General features: G+C 49.2%; 1 protein-coding gene across 1 annotated transcript in view; it reads right to left on the reverse strand.

Annotated features, from left to right (window-relative positions):
• The window catches only part of OC90 (otoconin 90), a 29,316-nt gene extending 9,350 nt beyond the window's left edge, over positions 1-19,966 (reverse strand). The window contains exons 1-9 of the mRNA XM_032416106.1: positions 19,921-19,966; positions 14,678-14,743; positions 13,290-13,346; positions 10,854-11,028; positions 8,548-8,660; positions 6,546-6,674; positions 6,343-6,384; positions 5,079-5,129; positions 1,338-1,391 (exon numbers count right to left, since the gene is read on the reverse strand). Of these exons, the coding sequence (XP_032271997.1) occupies positions 1,338-1,391; positions 5,079-5,129; positions 6,343-6,384; positions 6,546-6,674; positions 8,548-8,660; positions 10,854-11,028; positions 13,290-13,346; positions 14,678-14,743; positions 19,921-19,966 (733 nt within the window). The remainder of the gene's footprint in view (positions 1-1,337; positions 1,392-5,078; positions 5,130-6,342; positions 6,385-6,545; positions 6,675-8,547; positions 8,661-10,853; positions 11,029-13,289; positions 13,347-14,677; positions 14,744-19,920) is intronic.
• Between the last annotated feature and the right edge of the window lie 207 nt (positions 19,967-20,173).

The raw sequence follows: 20,173 nt of genomic DNA on the forward strand, positions 1-20,173 counted from the left end.
TGCCTAGGAAGGAGGGAAGAGTCAAGACCAGCCATTAGAATCACTCAGTGAGTGTGAAGACACATCTGATCTGGGGTGAAGACTCCAGACGGAAAACTCGACAAGCAGAAAGAGCCCCAGAAGTCCGTGTGTGCTCCCTGCTGAGTCTGAGTGTCCTTCTAGAAGCCCTCACCCTCTGAGCAAGAACTCTCTGGATTCTTGGTGCTAATCAAATGAGGGCATGCAGCATTCATCACTCTTCCTGAATGGCTTAGATGAGGGCATGCAGCATTCATCACTCTTCCTGAATGGCTGCCCCATTTGGGGAACAGATTCCTCTTGCCCTCGCACCCCCAGCCTGAGAAGGTCACTGTGCACCTGAGGGCAAAGCTGGCCCAAGTCTCAATGCCCTTAGCGCTGACACTGGTGACCCATCTCCCTAAATTCGGTTAAGATACGGGAATTCTGTCCAGGCCTGGTCCAAAGCTCCCAGAGTGAGAGGCCAGCCCAGCTCGGATACAAAAAGCATGACTTTCAATTTTCATCAGAGAGGAGAAGGGGGAGAAATGAGCTACTGTGGGTTTTTTCTATTAACATGGTAGAGGTTTTTGTCCACTTGCTTTTAAATAATAGTAGGCAGTATCAGCCATGGGATACAAGTGTGAGGGTAAGTTGTTTCGAATTTTCTCTAGGGCAATTTGGCAACATATGGATACATACATATTGTAGGGATACACATAATGATTACACCCTCAGTAATTCAATTTCTAGGAATTTACTGTGACAAATTAATCAGAAGTGGATGGGTATAAAGTGTATATCTATTATTGATAAGAACAAATGTTAGAAATAATTGGTTAAATGCATTATGGTATTCCACACCAGAAACTATGGTATAGCCACCACTAAAAATCATGTTATAGAAAGATATTTAATGTCAGGGAATATCATCTCATTTTTTAAGTGATACAGCTCAGACTGCAAAGCCGTGGTGCCAAGCGATCTCAAATGCATTTTAATTATATTCATGGATATGTTCGGGCAGGTGGGAGATGTCAGAAGGGAGCACCTTCAGATAGTAAAAGTGGCTCTCTGTATAACATGGAAGTACAGGGGATTGAAATAGAAAACAAAACACAGTTTTCTATATTTTTCTAAATGTGTCTCTTTATCAGGTAGGGTTCCATTTCTTCCTACTAACGAATCTACCTTTTAACTTCATTTGTCTACTTTGGGGGTGGGGACAGCATAAAAGTAAATTAGTCTCAATGATTCTTCCGTGTTTTAGAACACACTTGAGCTCATAAACGTATAGGGACAGCCATTATCCGCAGGCTGGAGAAGCCGAGTGTGCTTACCTGGAGGGGATGTGGTCCTAGTGGCTTCCGTGTCTTTCTGGTCTTGGCCCGCTTCTGCCCACAACAGAAGAGAGACAGGGTGAGTGTTGACCCCAGCCTGTCCCACCTTGGTATGCGGGAGCAGTTCCCATCCCATGGGCACAGGAGGCAACATTGCTCCGTGCCTTGTCACCTCCCAGGGGAGCTGGTGATGGCAGGGTCACCGCTAAGACAAAGAGGCTGCCGTCCCCAGACACAGACGTGCTGGCAAAGGCAGCTGCTGCCTGCTGGGCTAGAAGCAGGTGCATCTTTGAAATACTTTAGGAAAGCAGACGTCTCTGGAGTTTAAACAAAAAAAATTTTTTTAATCACATATTTTTGAACAAAGAGAAACAAGGCAGCAGAATTGTGGATTCTAGTTCCCTGCTCTGTGGCTCCCAAAAGACTGCTGAGCCCTGATTCTTGGTAAAACGAGTCCGTTATTGTTTAACCATTATTAGGCTCCTACTATGCTGTAGACTGAATGTCTGTGTTTCCCCAAAATTCATGTCTTGAAACCTAATCCCCAGTGGGATGGTCTTGGGGGCTTTTGGAGGGTGATTAGGTCATGAGGGTAGAGCCTTCATGAATGGAATTCATGCCCTTATGAAAGAGCCCCCACAGAGCTCCCTGGCTCCTTCCACCATGTGGGGACACAGCAAGATGGTGGTTATCTATGAACCAGGAAGTGGGCCTCACCCAACTTGACCATGCTGGTGCCTTGAGCTTGGACTTCCAGCCTCTAGAAACCATGAGAGAGAAATTGTGTTGTTCACAGATGACTCAGTCTGTGATATTTTGTTGTAGCAGCTAGAACGGACAAAGACATACTACATGCCAGATACAGCATTAAGCGCTTGGTTTGTACCAACTCAACAACCACCTCACCCTCATTCAGAGCTGAGAAAGGGGACACACAGAGAACACAGGTCACTTGTTCTAGGTCATGGAGCTAGGAAGTGGCAGAATGCAAACCTAGGGCTATAGCTGACAGTCCTAACCACTGAGCTGGGCTGCTACTTCTCTTCTGACCATACCACAGAGAGCTAGCGATGGTAACTCCAACAGGCTTGGGGAAGGAAGGACCTGCCTTAAATTCAATGTGTCAAAGATCAAGATTATGATGGTATTCTGTGGAAATCGGGCTTAGAGGTTGACTGATGATGTGGACATACAAAAGTGCGCCAGCAAAGAGATAGAACCTCAAAGGTTCTAAACCGAGCAGATGGTTCTCTTCAAAGCAAAATGCTCAGGTTCAGAACTAACAGAATCCTATGCCCTATTACCCCAGGCAAACAACTGCTTCTTAGGGTGGCTCCTTTATCTGTCAAATGGGCCTCCTAGGACCAGGGGGAGAATTCAGAGGCTATATGGAGGGGCTTAGGAACACGCCAGCCCACCAAGGTCCTCCCTGGTGTCCCTGCCTCTTAATCGAGGAATCCATTTGTTTATCTCTTCATTCTTAGTAATTGGTAAATGGTTATTATGAGTGATTTATGCTTATTAATAAAGAATCCATGGTTATTCATCACCACAAGCAAAGTAAATGGTTAGGTCACTTCTGATGACATCCTTGCCTAGATGTTTTCAGGTGCGAGGCTGTTCCCCATAAGTCACTACCATATCATGGAGACAAAACCAGTCTTGCAGCCCAAGGACAGGTTCAAGACCAGTCCAGCTGGTCTCATGATGGACCATCTGTAACTTTTAACCTCCCAGAGCCTCCGTGTCCTCCATCATCTGAAAAATAGGTCTACTGGTATTTCTTCCAAGCCTGTCAAAGAGTGGTCATCAGAACTGAACATGTGTATTGAGAAGGCATGTCTCCACTGGATTCCGTGCTGTGCTCCTATGGAGTCTGCCCTGCTTACTTGTCCTGGAGGGACTGGTCAGTGGGCAGCACTGGTCCCAGTAGCCACTGTGGAAAGAAACCACTCTACTTCAATTGTCCACCCAACTCAGCACATAAGCCAGGCAGGGATCCCCTGCAAACAAGACAGCTTTCGGACTGGGGGGCCCAGGAGAGAAAGCTCATGGCAGTCTGATCAGGAACCTTAATTGACACATTGGTCCTGATTCAGTGACAAGGAGTCAGATTAGCATCAGGCCTATGTTTGGGTGAAGAGACCTCTCTCTGGGAGAAAGGGCCATCATGTCCCCCCTTGCTGGAGCAAGTCCACGGGGGAGGGAGTTCAGTCTAGCGGTAAAGACAGACGCGGTGGAGGCCTCGAGCCCCAGCCCTGCCACCCAGCTCCCAGTCTTGGACCATTTCTTTCTCCAACTCCATGTACCATCTCAGTGTGGAGGTTATGGAAATGATTTCACAGGGTTGTGGGAGCAAGAAATGAGATCACATATTTTAAACAAGTTGTCCAGTGTCCTGCATGTGACTCGAGAGTGCATTGTTGTGTTTTACCACCACACCAGAGTTTCTGAAGAAGATGCTGGTCCAGAATCTTCCCATGTTCTCTCTCATTTAATCCCCTGCCACCCTGAAGGACAGATATAACCATCCCTTTCCAGGGGTTGGTACACCATGGCCTAGACCTCAAGCTGTTTTTGTAAATGAAGCTTCAGATGAACACAGGCACACCCCTCCAGTTACGAATTGTCTATGGCTGCTGTCTCACTACAATGGCAAACTTGGGTCATTGTGACAGAGACCGTATGGCCCACAAAGCCCCAAATTTTTACTCTCTGGCCCAGTACAGAAAAAAAAAATTGCCAATCCCTGCTGTCCGAAATGAAGAAATTGAAGCTTTGAGAGGTCGAACCATGCTTCCAGAGTCCTGCAGCTGAAAAGTGGGAGAGCCAGGATTCTATCCCAAAGCTGCCTGAGTCCAAAACATAATTGTTTCATTCCACCATGGTAAGAACAATCACGAGCCCTATACCTTTTTCCTTCGTGACTGATGTTTGTGCCTGCATTCAGGCTGCCTCCTTTTCTGGAGGGCATTTGTGGGCACTGCTAGGTCGTGGGTGTGAGTGCATGTGTGTTGAGAGATAAATTTGTCCTCAGTTTAAGATGGAAGTGGCCCCTGTCAATCCTGCTGGGAATGGTTGCTGTGTGGGCAGGGCGCGTGGTGAAGCTTCGGCTTGGAGTAGGTGCCATTTCTTCTTTTTTCTAGACCTGCTGTCCAAGGCACAGGTTGTCCGGGAGCTGTCGGGGATGCGATGCCCTTGGACACGGAGGACAGCCAGGAAGGAGCTGCACCAAGAGCATCTGCTTCTGTTCTCATAGCAGGAGCCAAGAAGAGCGATAACACACACTTCTGGGGAGGTGGTTGTGCAGAGGGATCTCCCTGAGGCATAAGGTTGCCAAATTTGGCAAATAAAAATACAGGATGCCTGGTTAAATTTAGATTTCACATGAACAACCAATCACCTTTTAGTGTAAGTATATCCCATGCAAATTCTGGGACATACTTATACTAAAAAAAGTATTTGTTGTTCATTGAAAAGCAACTTCAGATGGTTGAGGGTGAATGTCCTGCATCTGACAATTCTACTGAAGTGGGAGTAGGGGTGTGGGAGAAAGCAGAGCATAGAGGGGAGAGATCGGGGGGGTCAGGAGGAACTGAGATTGGCTCTGGAATGATCTTGGGGCAGTTTCAGTGCAAACCTGGGCAAGGGGCATTTTAGGGAAGCTAATTCCAGCCAGTAGGCAGATGGTATGATCAAAACGTGGGTATTTGGATTACACACTGGCCGCCTTGTGCTCACCTGCTCCTGAAAGGGCCATTGCACTGGTGTTCATGGGCTCCACGGGAACCACTGAAAAAGAAAGCTCCCAAATCAGTGACTGATGGAACCGAGTGTCTAAACCAAGTACCACGAGTCCCAAAGGACAAGCTGGGACTGCTGGACCAAGGGAGGAAGGGGGCTATGAGCGGTGTTGCCAGAAAAGGGCTGCTGGTTCTGCCTTAGGCTTCCCTTGCCCCTCGTACATCTCCTGGGGCGCAGGCTGCCCAGCAGGACCTTGGCTCAGGAGGGACTCCAGCCAGTTCCGGCTTCTGGCCAGGGAGGTGACACTAGCAGACCCAGGCTGTGGCAATGAAAGGTCTGCAGACCCCGAGGGTTTGTGGCTGTGGAACAGGACATCCCTACTTGGGAAGACCTCTGTTCCAAAGGGAACCAGATGGCACAGAAAAAAGAGCGCCAGACTCAGAAGATACATAGAGATAGGACACGCACACACACTCCTACTCACACATGTACACACTCCCACAGCCCTGTGCACACGCACACTCATGCATGTGGACGCACTGGTATCAGCTTCTTTACAAAGGCTGCAGCACTGGGAAGGAGACCTCAGCCCCAGGGAACGTGCCAACGTGTACCTGGAACTTTCCGTTGGGACTGAGAGATCGTGTGAACACTGGTGAACAAGGAATAACAGGCAGAAGCTGAACTCTTGCATTTCCCATAAGATGCATGTTTTAGAGTAGGAATGATCACTTGCTTATTTCAGTAGACAGATATTAAGAGCCCACCCTGTCTTGAAAGGAGGCACACAGAAAACAGCCTCCCCTTCAAGGAGCCTCCATCTGGGTCCAGGCTGCCCTTTCTGCCGTAGGTTCTGGAAGGTAGAGGAGGGAGGCAGCTGGTCTGCTCCCAGGTGACCTCAATGGCCAGGAGCTCACCCAGCCGAGAGAGGCCTTTCTCTGTCATATCACTAGACCTGGTCCCGGTCACACCGCACACCAGGGCCCTGACCATAGAGCAAGAGAGAAAGAATTGGGGTCTACCTCTTAACTGGATTAAATGCTCACCTGTCCACATAACAAAGAACAGTGTTGGCAGGAGGGCCATTTGCTATTGGATGTGTGAACTGGGTTTATCAGAAGTAATTGTGTCTCCTGGCCAGAGAAAGGCCGAGATCTAGCCAGTGCCGTGGGTCACCCCAGCAGGCCCCGTGGAGGGGGTGCTCCCTCTGTGGTCTGGCCCCCGTGGTCCAAGTAAAAGCAGCTTCCCTGGGAGACCTTACCTCTGGGCAGAAGCGTCGTCAGCTCTTCCGTGCTGGTTGTCTCTGCAAAGAGACACATTGGAAAGCCTGTTTAGAGCAGCGGGTCTGGGGGCTGTCAGAAGGTGCTGGACTGGCTTCTGAAGAAACAGCAACTACTGCTCCCATAGCAGCTCCCGCCCCAGATGGTCAGCCCCACCGCTGATGCAGGGCCCGGTTCTTCCCACCTGGAGGCTGAGCCAGACAGAAGGAAGTGTCCAGATGGTGCAGGGAAGAGTTGATCCTGGACTGAGCTAAGCATTCTATGGCAGCCTTGTTGCAGGTACACAGCAGGTGCTCACAAGGGTCCCCGGACTCTGTGCACAGAGCAAGGGCAGAGCAGATTGGAAAATCTCATTTGGGATCCCGAGAGGTAATGCAAGCTCCCAGACTGGCCCCGATCTGCCCACCGAGGCCCCACTCCTCCTGCAGGCGTCCTCCTGTCATCCACCTTGGCTCCGTGAGCTGCAGCGGCGTAGGCCCAACCTGGGAGGGGTGCCCGCTCCGTTTCTCACACTCACACCCGACCCGTCGGGCCATCCTATTGGCTCTACTTTTGACCTGTCTAGAGTGTGACCACATGTCCCCACCTCCACGCCACTACCCTGGGCTTAGCCCCCATCAGCTCGTGCCTGAGTTATCTCAGTGGCCTCCCCCCCCACCCGCTCCTGTCTGCTCTCATGGAGGAGCCAGAACAAGGTGTTCAAGACTGAGGGCAAACCATGTCTTTTTTGGGGTTCAGAACCCTGCGACGACTTCCCAATCTATGGAAAAGCTGCTGTTCCTGTTCTCTTTCCTCCCTCATCACCCCTTTCTGACTGACTGGCCTGTCTCCCAAGCACGCCGGGCACCTTGAGCCTGGGGGTGCACGCACCTCCCAGATAGCCACCAGCTTGCTTCTCCCCCACGCCTCAGTCTTTGCTCTGTGGGCATCTCCTCGGGGAGGCTTCCCTGCCCAGCCCTCCCTATGCCTTTCCCCTGCTTTATTTCCCTCCATGGCTCTTGTCACTGTTTAACGTACTCTAGCACTTTGATATTTTCAGTGTCTGGCCGCCAGGAGGAGATTTCAAAAGGTCAGGATATCCCCAATATCTAGACGATTGTCTTGCACTTGGTGTAGGTGTTCAGTATGCATCTGCTGGATGGATGGATGGATGGATGGGTGGATGGATGGATGAATGGTGCTTTCCCTGTCCACCGTGTAGTGATTTATGCCCATGCATCTCCTCACCTCTTTCCCGATGCGCCATACTTCAGCCAGTCCTCTCTACCTGGTCTTTGGGTTCAGTTGAACCTGGGCTCAAACCCTGACTCTACCACTTAGCAGCTTATGTGACTTTGGGCAAGTTATTTAATTTCTCTGAGCTTTCCTGTCCTTATCCGAAAACTGGGAATAGTGACCCCATCTCATAAGATTGTTGGGACAATTATATCTGCTGGGTATAAAGCCTATAGCACATAGTAGGTGCTCAGAAAGGGCGGCTGTCATAGAGCACCCCCAAGGTGCCATGCACCTCTTCTCTCTGTGCCTTTGTCTCTTCTAATTCTTCTGCAAGCATTGCCCAGAGACGCGAGATAAAATCCCTGGAGAGTAAGGTGGAGAGCTGAGATTTGCATCAACACATGTCTGATTCTTACAAACAGCAGCAACCACAAACCTAATTCATCCATCCCTGCCTCTCTTCTACTTCCAACCCTGACTTCTTCACGTAGGCCAGTCCCTGTGTTAACTGTTCTACATTTAGCACTGTTTCCATTTAACAAGTGTAACACTGTTTTACACTTAAGCATTGTTTAATTTTTATGACAAATCTCTGAAGCAGGTTTTCTCCTCCCCATGTAGAGGCTGCCACTTGCTGAGTAACTGCTCCTGTATCACACAATGTATCAGTAGAAAACCAGCTGCCTCCCCAGGCTCCCAGGGTTGCTACACTATAAAACTGTAAATCAAATAACCTGCCCATCAATTATTCTTTCATTTCAAAAAGCATTTATTGTGCATGTACTCCTTGCAAGGTACAGATGCCAGAGATCTAGGCCTCGTGGGGCTTGGAGTATAGCTGATGATGTCCTCAATGGTGGTGATGATGAGGGGGGGCCCTTGGAGCCCTGGGTCTGGTCCAGGCCTGGGATTCTTGAACTGCCTGTCATTTCTCAGCCCAGCCCCCGGGGACACCTGGAGATGCTCACCACATGTGATCCTCTTGCTGACGCAGTTGACATCTGTGCTGAGCTTGGCAGGGTCTTGGAGACAGTCCATCTCAGCGGCCTCTTCAAAGCACCTGCGGTGCTGGAAGCAGCAGCTGGGGCAGGTAGGGGAGGTCAAGGTGAGAGCGTGGGGGAGGGTGAAGAGAGGGGAGTCTGTGATTATTGTGTCTCTGGATGATTCCTGGCAGTGACCTGTTTCAAATAGTGCTCTCATGCATACACACACACACACACACACACACACACACACACTATTTGAGTTATTTTACCTACACAGCAGGCGCTATTATCATTATGAGCATTTACACCCATTCGGACTGAGACGCATAGTGCTCAATAACTTGCCAAGGTCAAAGTTGATCACAGAGCGAGGCTGACGCTAAAATGGGAGTCAGGAGGCTCTTGCAGTGCACACATGAGGTCAGTGGAGACCAATGTAAAAGAGAAAAAATATACAGACAGGTGATGGCCTTGGACAAGCTACTAACTTTCTCAAATTACCTAACTCAAGAATTTTTGGAGATTCAAGAAAACATCTATATAGATCCTGCCCTGAGGTAGGCACTCAATAAATGATAGCAATTATTCTTTGAATCTGGTGTGCAGGTTCAAGGTGGAAATGGCCAGCCCTCCAGATGTTTTGAAATCCACACCCCCAACAACTGAACTGTGTACAGTCATAGAAATTGGGTGTGGCTCATTATCCTGCCAGTTTGGGGCCATCAGTAGTTTCATCATTCAGACAGTGAATTACTGCTTCATTTCTTTGACTTCCAGGTTGACAAGGTATTCTAATAATTAGAGGAAGTGGTAAGGGAGGACCTGAAAGGTAAAATTCCCAGAAACCATCCTGATGCTCTGCTGCATTCAGGATCACACTCTCTCTTTCTGAACGTCAATGAGCTGAGTGCCGGGAGGCAGTTTGCTCATGGTCCCAAAGATGGGAAATACCCTTCTTATCCAGAGGCAACTTACACCTTCCCTTGGAGATGTGGAAAGGGGAGAGATCTATTGCTTGATTCCAAAGCCATTATCCCTGATCAATCAAGGATATCTCCCTTTTTATTTAATTAACTAATTAACTTGAAAAGCAATTGGGGGTTGACTGCCTAGTGTGAGTTAATTTACCCCATGCTGTGGTCCATGCTGAGGGTGCAAAGAAATAACATGGTGCAGACCCCCCTTAGAGGACATTGGGTGGAGCAGGAGACCGTGTGCATGCGCTGTCCCAGCCCTACTGTGACTGCTACTATGACTGTTACTACCACTGTCATCACTACCTACCATAGCCCTACTATTCCTGTTACCATTGCAACCAATCACTAATACTCTCAGTAAGTAAACTCAATGAGCCAGGGAGAGTCCCAGTCACTGTACTGTGTACTTGGTCATTTAATCCTAAATAATAATTCTATAAAGAAGGTATTATCACTTCCTCCATTTTACAGAGGAAGAAACTGGAACACAAAGAAATGACGTAACTCGCCCAGGGGTCACCCCATCCATAAGGAGCAGAGAGCCGGAATTACAGGGTCATAGGTTACACGCCTTAACACACAGATTCTACCCAATTTTCCCAACTGACCCTCCCAGTGTCAGTATCTGTTTATCAGATCCTTGCTGACACTCAATGCTTCTCAGATTTTAAATTTTATTGCCAGTCTGATGTGTAAAAGTGGATATCTTGTGTTAATTTCCTTCCCTGTGTGTAGGGAGGGCACATATCTTTACCGACTCCTCATACCTTCTCTGTATTCCCCGCTAGCTGTTTAGCTCTTTGAGGCAGGGATAGTATTCTGCTTATATTAAGCACAGTGTTCAAATGTTATTGGAGCACGTTTGTGGAAAATTAAACAGAAACCTTCATAGTTGCTTTACCCCTGGTGGCCAGGACTGTCTGAATAAAGAATAATTTTCTTATGTTTAAGAGTCACCTGGGAGCTTGTTTGAAATTCAGACTTCCAGGGTCTAGCTAAAGGTGGTCTGAGTCAGTAGGTCTGGGATGGGTCCCTGGAATCTACATTTTAGCAAGCATCCAGGTGGTTCTGATACCTGTAGACCCAACTTGGAGAAACACTACACGGAAATTCTGCATATCAGACACATACAGGATCTTGACAACTCCCCAGGATGTGAGACAATCACAGAATACGTCACAGTTTAAAGGCGAGGCAGCCAGTCACCCCACAGGTAAGGAGAATCAAGACAAGACAAGAAAGCTTTCCATATCTGGGCTCTGCCCAGGTACCAGCCAGGCCTCTGACAGCTCACCTGTGGGTGTGGCTCACCTGTCAGACTCGTCCACAGGCGGCCCCTCCATCTCAAACCGGCAGGCACAGCCGTAGTCCTCGAAGTCCCGGGGGCAGAGACTGGCCACACACTTCATAGCACTCACGAACTGGAGCAGCGCAGGGAAGTTGGTGAAGACAGCCTGCAGCCAGGTGAAGTGGGAGCCCAGGCAGTCTGCGGGGAGAGGACAGCGGGGAGGGGACTGGGAACCAGGGTCAAGGAAGGAGCCCCTGTGCCTGGGACTTCCCACACCTCAGCAACCTACTAAGCCCCTACTGTATGCTCACAACTGTTCTGAACAATTGAAGGGAGGTGGGTTTATAAGCCATGGCCCCTGTTGGTTGTCCCCGTAACAAACAGTCATTTAATCCTTCTCCCTTACCAACAAAGCTGAAAGGGACTCAGGGGAGGTGAGCCTCCTCCCTAAGTCCCTGTGGATGTTTGACACTTGCTCATTCTCAGCTGGTCATGCTAATCCCAGGTTCCATGATAGTGAGTGGCCTGGGACTGAGCACGTGATCCAGATCTGGCCAGAAAAACTTAAGAGGAAGTCTGTTAGAGGTTTTTGGGAATTATTTCTTTCATAATAAAGAATGCAGGCATGTAGGGACGCCTGGGTGTCTCAGTCGTTAAGCGTCTGCCTTCGGCTCAGGTCATGATCCCAGGGTCCTGGGATCGAGCCCCGCAACGGGCTCCCTGCTCCACGGGAAGCCTGCTTCTCCCTCTCCCACTCCCCCTGCTTGTGTTCCCTCTCTCGCTGTCTGTCTCTGTCAAATAAATAAATAAAATCTTAAAAAAAAAAAAAAGAGAGAATGCAGGCATGTAAAGAGATCCTTTTGATCTACACTTTTCTCCTTCCTTAAATATGGGTAAGAATATGCTGGCCAGGACTGCAGCAACCACTTTGCCACCATGAGGCCTGAAGTCTAAAGTTGAAGAGCCAGTAAGCTTAGTTATAGCAGCGGGGAGAGAATGAAGCTGCTGGGTCGCTGATACCTGTGCTAAGCTCCTGCCCACATCCTGGTGCTGTCAGCTTTGGTGAGATAATTAAATGTCTTTGTTATTTAAGTCACTATGAGTCTGCTGAATGGATCCCAAATGATACAGTCTCCCAGCACTGGGGAACTGTAATCCAGTGCAGGAAGAGAAGGGATATAGACACTAATAATTTGGGGCCCCTACTATGTGCCAGAAATTGTGCTAGATGCTTAAAATAGAATAATGGTTAAGATTGCTAGTGAGTCACACTTTAGAAAGCATTCACTTGGTCCATCACCGCATAAACTTCATGTTAATCCTGCAGGGCAGATGCTATTCTGTCACTTCTATTTCACAGATAGAGAAACTGAAGGTCAGAGATCTGCCTGAGGTATCAACCAGTGGTAATGATTTGCCCTAAACAAGAATGCTCCTGTAAACAAAATTGGCAAGAGAACGATTTCCAGTTTTTGTTTTGTTTTGTTTTTGATTTTTACTTTAAGCTGCATGCTCACCCTCCCCTTTCTCCGCCTTTCTGATCAGAGGACTGTTAAGTGCTAACAGGGTGACCCCACAGCCCTGATTCTAATGCACGGGGTCACCCACAGGGAAGCTTGGGGAGGTCAAAGAGTGGTCTGCGAGGACTAGTTTCACCCAGACTATTCTAGTTTTTCCTACCCCCATTCAAACTTCCTTTCCCATGTTTTGTTTCCACATAGCCTAATCAGAAAAATGAAGAAATAATTCTGTACTGAAGGAAAAAGCCACTCTAAGGCTTGTGTGTGTTTATATAAATATTCATTTTCACTCAAAAACATACGGGGCACCCACACTTAGTCACCTACATATTTTCAGTGCCGTCCTCTGGCAAGCATGGTCTAATCCAAGAGCAGTTCAGCGCTCCTTGCTTCTGTCAATCCTGTGATAGCCTTATTTTGGGGCTACTTCTAGAAAACAATGATGGGAACCATCATGGTGCCTGGCAATCGCTGGTCACATGATAGCTACCTAATTGAGAAATGGAATACTTGACAATCTTTGGGATTCTTAGGCTTTATGTATGTATATTTTATCATGTATATTTAGTAGTTGGGGAGAGAAAAATCCAACAACTTTGGTGGAGGGCACTCAGCTCTGGACACAGAAGAGAGCTCCCTCCTTCTTGGCATGTCACGTAACTCCCCTCAGTCCCTCCCCTGTCCAACAGGGGTACCTTTCCCTTCCTGGCCAGGTTGTGGTGTGGTCAGGACTAAGGAAGTAAGGACTATGAAGGCGCCTGGCAGCTTGGTGACTCATCTTGCAGTAAAAGACACCACTACTTTCTGGATCACACAGCTCAGAGCTTGCTGGGGTGGTGGGAGCAAGGGAGCCCCAGGCCCAGTAGTTTGCTTAGATTTCCCACACTCACCCCATGCCCTTACACCTGGTGGATAGAAGCACCTTGGCATTTAACTTACCAAAAATGTCGGCCACACTTTCCACATTTTTAAACACCCCAGGGAAGGATGTGATATCTAAGTGGAAGGTAGAGAAAACAAATCAGAGAGCTCTGGTTTCTCCCCTTCCCCTGCCCTGCCTCCTCGCCCTGCCCCACCCCTGTGAAGAGCAAGCAAAACCCTTTCTCTTTCTCTAAGGATAGATTTGACCTTGGACTAACTTTCTAGTAACACGGGTTACCATGGAGACCCAAGAAGATGAGACGGGAACTGTGTTACCAGGCAACATTGCTCGGTGGTACAAAAGACCCTGGATGATAAGGTGTATCTGGACTTGGCAAGGACCATGGGTGAACTATAAATACCTGGTGGGAAGTCATTGTCTGGGGGCTCCCTCAGTGTGATAACTCTTGCAACTGAAGCATGTTTTTTCTGGGCATCCCAGAAATTATACCTATGGAACTGTTACTAGAGATACTAGTTCTAATGCAGACTGAAGCTTCTAGGCCAGGGCAGGTCCTGTGGCTGCTTCATGTGAGTCCCATTCCCTTGTACCTGAGCTGCTCCCTGGGGGCTCCAGGGAGATGTGGGGATCACCCCTGGGGCTACTCTCCTTGAAAAGGAATGACTGGCATGGCCTGATGGCACACGGGGCTTCCTGGCCTTGATCCTTCCAAGTGCCAAGTGTGGCCTTTGAGTCTTAACATCTACTAGAGGTTCTCTTTGGCCTGGGCATTGCCCTTCCCATGGGGGTGATGGCATTTTGAGAGAGGTCAGATGGTCATCTGGGTCTGGGTGGGACTGATCACTTTGTTTGCATGGGCTCATGCACAAAGAACTTGGTGACTCAGCTCACCTCTCTGCAAGGTGGGAAATGAATCTTAAATTCTGGGCCAACGTGACCAGCTGGTTCACTATGCATCATGGTCTTCAGCAGTACCCAGCTAGGAACCCACCTGAGAAATCTTCACAATCTATCACCAGGAAAACCTCCCCTTCCCAAAGGAACAATTATGGGTCCTCTTTTCTTATCGGTAGAGCTCTGGAATACCTTTTCTTTCTCTTTTTGTCTTACCTTCTAGAAGGCTCAGAGCTCAATTTGAAGCTAAAATATTGTGACCATATAACCCTCACGATCAGCCCATTTATTTCCATCCCCTGTTCCCTTTTCAGCTAACCTTCATTTGATGGAAGTTGTAATATTTTGTCTCCAAGGAGAGAGCAGAGGTGGGTCAGACACAGGGGAGACTGTGGGGGTGGGGGGAGGCTTTTGAGTCTTATTTGAATCGCTTTGCCTACAAGAGCCCCAGCAGTGAGTGGTATATTCAGAAGGGGTGATTCTCCCTGCCAATATCCTAGACAACTTTCTACCTGGTGAGGTCACCTAAGAAAAGTTCAAAAATCCTTACTGATATTTTTTGAGAGTCCCGGAGGCAGCTCCCGTGGAAGGTGTGGGGTGTCCAGAGGATGGCCCCCTATAATCAAGGAGGAGAGAAGGGTTAGTAGGAGCACTTCCACTTGCTGGGAGGGGCAGCCAGGAGGGGAGGGGATGCAGGTAAATTCAATTCTATGTATTTTTTTCTAGAACCTGCTGTGTGCTGGGTCTCTGATGAAAATAAGGTGGTCCCAGTGTTTCAGATGGGTTGGCCTTAAGAGTAGCCTTCTGGTGGAAGATAGAGAGATTTGGGAACTCATCTTGAACCTGTTGTTGCATAGGAAGCAAACCATTTTAATTTAGATTGCATGTTTGTTTGGAGTGCCTTAAGATGAAAGATAGGCGGAAATAAGTGTGGACAAGGAGAGGCCCCCCAACCTAAAATGATCAACAGCTGTTAGGGATCCATGCATGCTGAGACTCAGCCCCCTACCCTTCATTTATCCACAGTGGAGACATGGTGAGAGGATGCAAGTTTTGAATTGTGTGAAATATTCGGGCAGGGAGCCAGTGGGACTTGGCCTTTTCCCATACTTGGTTACTAACTGGGCTATGTCCCCAGGGGCCTTGAGCGTTCAGTATGAAGCGGGGGTCTGCAGGGAATCGAGAGGGGCTGGAGCAATGATGTGATATTAGATGAACTTGAGCCTGCAAGATCTGACCGCATGGGGGCGCCTGTGTGGCTCAGTGGGTTAAGCGTCTGCCTTCTGCTCAGGTCTTGGTCCTAGGGTCCTGGGATCGAACCCCTTGTAGGGCTCCCCGCTCAATGGGGAGTCTGCTTCTCCCTCTCCCTTTGCCCCTCCCCCCTGCTCATGCTCTCTCTCTTTCTCTCTCTCTCATGCACTCTCTCAAATAAATAAATAAAATCTTAAAAAAAAAAAAGATCTGACATCATGGATCAAAGAAGTGTGTCAAGAGTGGATTAAGTAGCGCTGAGAGGTGTGCTGAGGACACGAAAATGCTACCCCAGCCATTCATCATTATTATGACTATTATTACCAACTTCTTCCACTCACTGCCCCCTCTCCCCTCCACACTAACAAATGGTTTGCATTGCTTGGACCTCACCTCCTCATCCACCTCATCAACACCATGGACTTATCTCAGGGGCACAGACGTCTTTAGCAGGTGCTTGTCTGCAGGAGAGCAGTCTTCCAATCTACAAACCCTGTGGGCTCGCCCTGGGTCCAGGCAGCCCCCAGACCCTCTGCTGTCGGGCCCTCCAGGGATGGGTTGGAGGGGGAGGCAGCCACCCTCCTGTGCACCGTACCCTAGCCCTTCCACATGGCAAAGTCCGCCCAGCACCAGCCTCCCTCCTAGCCGGATGTGCTCTGTGGCTGTGGGCAGGAGCAACCTCTCTGGTCCTCCGGATTTCTCACCATTAAACACAGAGGGATGGTCCCACTGAGGGACATTCCCACTGGCCCAAGAGCCATGGGCTGCGTGGGGAAGTGCCCTGCAGATGTTCAGAAGGTGGGGAGACCCAGGACGTCCTTCAGCTCCAGGTGAGCCCTATCACAGAGCCCACGTAATTGCTCCGGTGCATTCCATATTTGGTGTAATTGCCTCAGAAATGATTTAATTAGCATACCAGCTAACAGCTAAGAATATCTGCTGCCTACTCAGGCAGCAACTGTGAAATACCCCCTGGTCCTCGATAATTACTTCTCTGGTATCTCCTTGGCGTCCTGGCAGGTGGAGGTGGTCTGCTCACTGCGAAACAGCTAACAAGGATGCATGCCCCCTACTCCCACCCCTACTTACCACATATTTCATTAGCAACGAAAGAAGCACCCTGGATTTGAAATTACTGATCCCAGAGGACTGAGTTGGCTCGCTCACAAAATCCAGAGTGGTGGCAGGTCCTTGGGGATGGGAGAGTTCTGGTTCCGGGAGTGCTGCTCTAGGGGAAGGAAGCTAGCATTCGTCCTGTTCCAGGCTCAGTTTTGCAGGCATCCCCTCAAATCCAGTGCTGTGCCCAGTGCTGTGGGGCACGTTTTGCCATTGCCACTTTATCAACAGTGAAGTCGAGACCCATGGAGGAAGCTCTAGCTTCTTCTGCCCTGGAACCTAAGGCTTCCCTCCATCTGCCCCTGCCTAGCTCGCTAAACCATCTCCCTCTTTGAATCTCATGCTTCTGGGATGTTTATCATTTTCCAGACACCAAACTACTTCTTGCCATCCTGGCTTGGCTTGTGCTGTGCCCCGAGCCATGACCTGCTCCCTTTTGCGTTACTGACTTACGTTTTTGGATTCCATGCAAAGTTCGAGAAGTCCTACCAAAACCCCAACATGGGCTGGCGTAGGGACACCTTCCCTGGTTCCCCTAATGTGGGGACATCCTTCTCTCACTGCACTTATGACCCTATGTTGCAATGATCTGTTTATGTGACCGTTTCCCCCACTAAATTAGGAACGGATTGAGGGTCAGAACGCTGACACATTAAAGCACACATTCAGTAGATAGCTCTTTAATGAACAGATGTGCACACAGTGGTTGAACTACGCCATCAAATGGCCAATTTATCAGCCAGTGAGTGATGGCCCACTAGAATCATAGCGTCCTAGCCTTGTAAAGTTTAAGCGAAATTAGATGTCATCTCGAGAGAGTGGAAAGATGCAGTCTATTGGTGGTTACGAGTGGTGTTTCATATTATGAAGTATTCTACCCAGAAGATCAACCAGGGATGCACAAAACCCACCTTTGTCCGGCCCCTGTTCCCAGAGGTTCTGGAAGATGGACATGCAGAGAACGGGGAGTGAGAACCAGTTTCGCTGTGTGATGTGGGCCGGTGCAGAGCTCTCCAATGAAGGGAGCATGTGGTGTAGGTGGAAGGTCCAAGGAGATCTCCCTCTCCTGACAGACCTGACCGCCATCCCACCGGCCAACGTCTGCCCTTTGAAGTCATGAGCCAACTCTCAGTGAAGAGAGGAGGGAGGGCAGCCCCTGCCCTGGGTGTGTGCTGGGGAGGCAAACAAAGAGGCTGCTCCCACTCCTGCCACAGGGACAGAGAAACATCCCAGAGGGAGGCCTGGTAGGGCACAGAGACCCTCCGCATTGTCAACACGCCCAACCTTGCCTTGAAATCTGAGTCAGTAGTCGGGGGCACAGCTGCGAGAAGGTGCCCGGCAGAACTCCAGCTCTGCAAGCGGGGTGCTCTGAAGGCCCAGGCAGGGTTAGCACTGGCTCAGTGGGTGTAACGCCGTGGACCACCTCCTGGGTACATGGGACTCTTCTGATGGACTCCTCCCTGGTGGCCTTGCCAAGGGCTCCTCAGATCCAGCCGTGATCATGGATGCCCCACCTTCACTGGCGCGGTGTCTGATCTCTCCCCCTTCCTGGTTGCTGTCTCATGGCCCCAGAAACAGCCCTTCCCCTGTAGTGCCTGGACCGAGATGTGGTGCGTTTGTTGGGTGGGCAGTGTGATCTCTGTGGGGGTCACACGCTGAGCCCTGCAAAGTTAGGGCTGCAGGTGTGGCACATTTACATCCTCACGGACATGCATATGTTTGCACCTAAACTTTCTATGGCTGTAATTTTTGGACTCTTGCTGTTTGTGTCTGAGAATAAAACCTCCCAGGACAGATGCCTAAATGCTTGTGACAGTTTATAATAACAGGAGGCCATTGCCTCAGTCTTATAGGGAAATAAAACATTCAAAGAGATGCGTAAAAGGTGTCTGGGGGTTGTTGAAGGGGTAATTTCGATCAAAGGGAAATTTATTGTTTTGGAAAAGGAAAAGGTCAGTTAGAGAAGAGAGTAAGTTTGAAAAATTAGAAGAATGAGCTTTGGGGGGGTGAGATCTCATTTTATTTTAAAGATTTTATTTATTTGAGAGAGAGAGAGACAGAGAGAGAATGAACAGAGAGGAAGGGGAGAAGCAGGCTCCCCGCTGAGCAGGGAGCCAGACGCGGGGCTCGATCCCAGGACCCTGGGATCGTGACCTGAGACGAAAGCAGACACTTCATCCACTGAGCCACCCAGGTGCCCAAGATCTCATTTTAAAGAATAGGGAAGAAATTGAAAAGCTGTAGACTATTTCACAGTTTTATCATCAAAAACGAGACAAGTCAAGACCACAGTTGGAATTTGATCGAGACAGCTGAGGTCTTGGTAAAGGCGGAGCCCCGGCATCCCAGCCCAGTGGCACTATCCCTGGGAACCCACATCCCAGCAAAATGGTTTTGATGAAGAAAAATATCATCCTGAAGGAACTCAATAATCAAGAGAAAACCAGCACCTCCTGCGAGTGGGTGTCCACCTGTCCTGCAGGGAAGGTCTGGGACGGTGTTTGGGAGCACTGGGGCCTGAAGAAAATTCTTGGCGTCTTCTGTGAAGTGCTGTCATTTCTGCTCACAGGCTTCTGGGGAACATGTAAACCTCTGAAAATCCATTAACTCAGGTCAGAGTCACGATAAATTGTCAACAATATTGGTGGATTCACTGTGGCTCACCCTCACTATTGTGCTTAGAAGGGAACCGTAGAAGGAGGCTCAGCATGTTGGTCCTGTGTGGACCCGAACAGGAGGAAAGGAGAAAATGTCTGGATAAGTGGGTGATATCAGTCACGATGGAGCCTGAGCAGCTGTAGGAAGGAAAGAAGTGAGTTGGGGTGTTTGAGAGTTGCACCAATGTGCAAACAAGAAAGAAATTAAGAAGGAGCCAGAAGTCTCAGATTTGTAGCCAAGACTCCATGCAAACTCAAAATGACGACCCTGCCTGCCAAGGATCTCGCTCAGGTGTCTTCAGGCTTCGGTGGGGTGGGGACCCTACAATGTGGGGTAGAAGTGTTTGCCTCTCCGCCAGACACACCGGCACAGGGGAAAGGGAGCTGCTGCATGTCAAGAAGGCTGACACACTCACTCCGAGGAAACCAGCGAAACACGGGACAGAGGTCCATGGGCAAAGGGAAGAGGGGATGCGCTATCAGGCGGAGGGATGGTTGCCAACAGGCCACCCAGTGGTGCTTTTAGTGCCTTTGGCTCTGCCTGGACGTCCACCTCATCGCCCATCCCATGCTTCATGCCCTGGATAGGGTGCTTAAAATATCAGCTGAACTAAACCCATAGCTTATCGTTACTGTTTGATTTCCATCACTCCTAGGCAAGGGGATAAAAGTAGTAATAAGCAAATCAGATGACATTTGACAGTCCTCTCCAGTGTTCATATTAATTATGGACCAAGCCAGAAATGCAGTGTAAAATATCATTACTCACCACCATGCGGGGCCATCAGCATACTTAGGAGGAGAAGCAGGATCATAGCGGGAGGGCAAAGGCTGGGGGGCCGAGGCATCAACTGGAACAGCCTCCTGGGAGAGAAGTCAGCGGAATATGATGAGGATGTTTTCAGAGATCCCGGGAAATAAGAACCACCAGAGCTCTTCATCCCAGGGTGGAGTGCAGAAACAGGAAGAAGCCCTGAAAGGGTTTCTGTCCCAGCTTTGCCACTGACCAGCATTAACTAACG

The sequence above is a fragment of the Phoca vitulina genome, unplaced genomic scaffold (genome assembly GCF_004348235.1).
Source record: "Phoca vitulina isolate PV1807 unplaced genomic scaffold, GSC_HSeal_1.0 scaffold18, whole genome shotgun sequence".
NCBI lineage: Eukaryota > Metazoa > Chordata > Mammalia > Carnivora > Phocidae > Phoca > Phoca vitulina.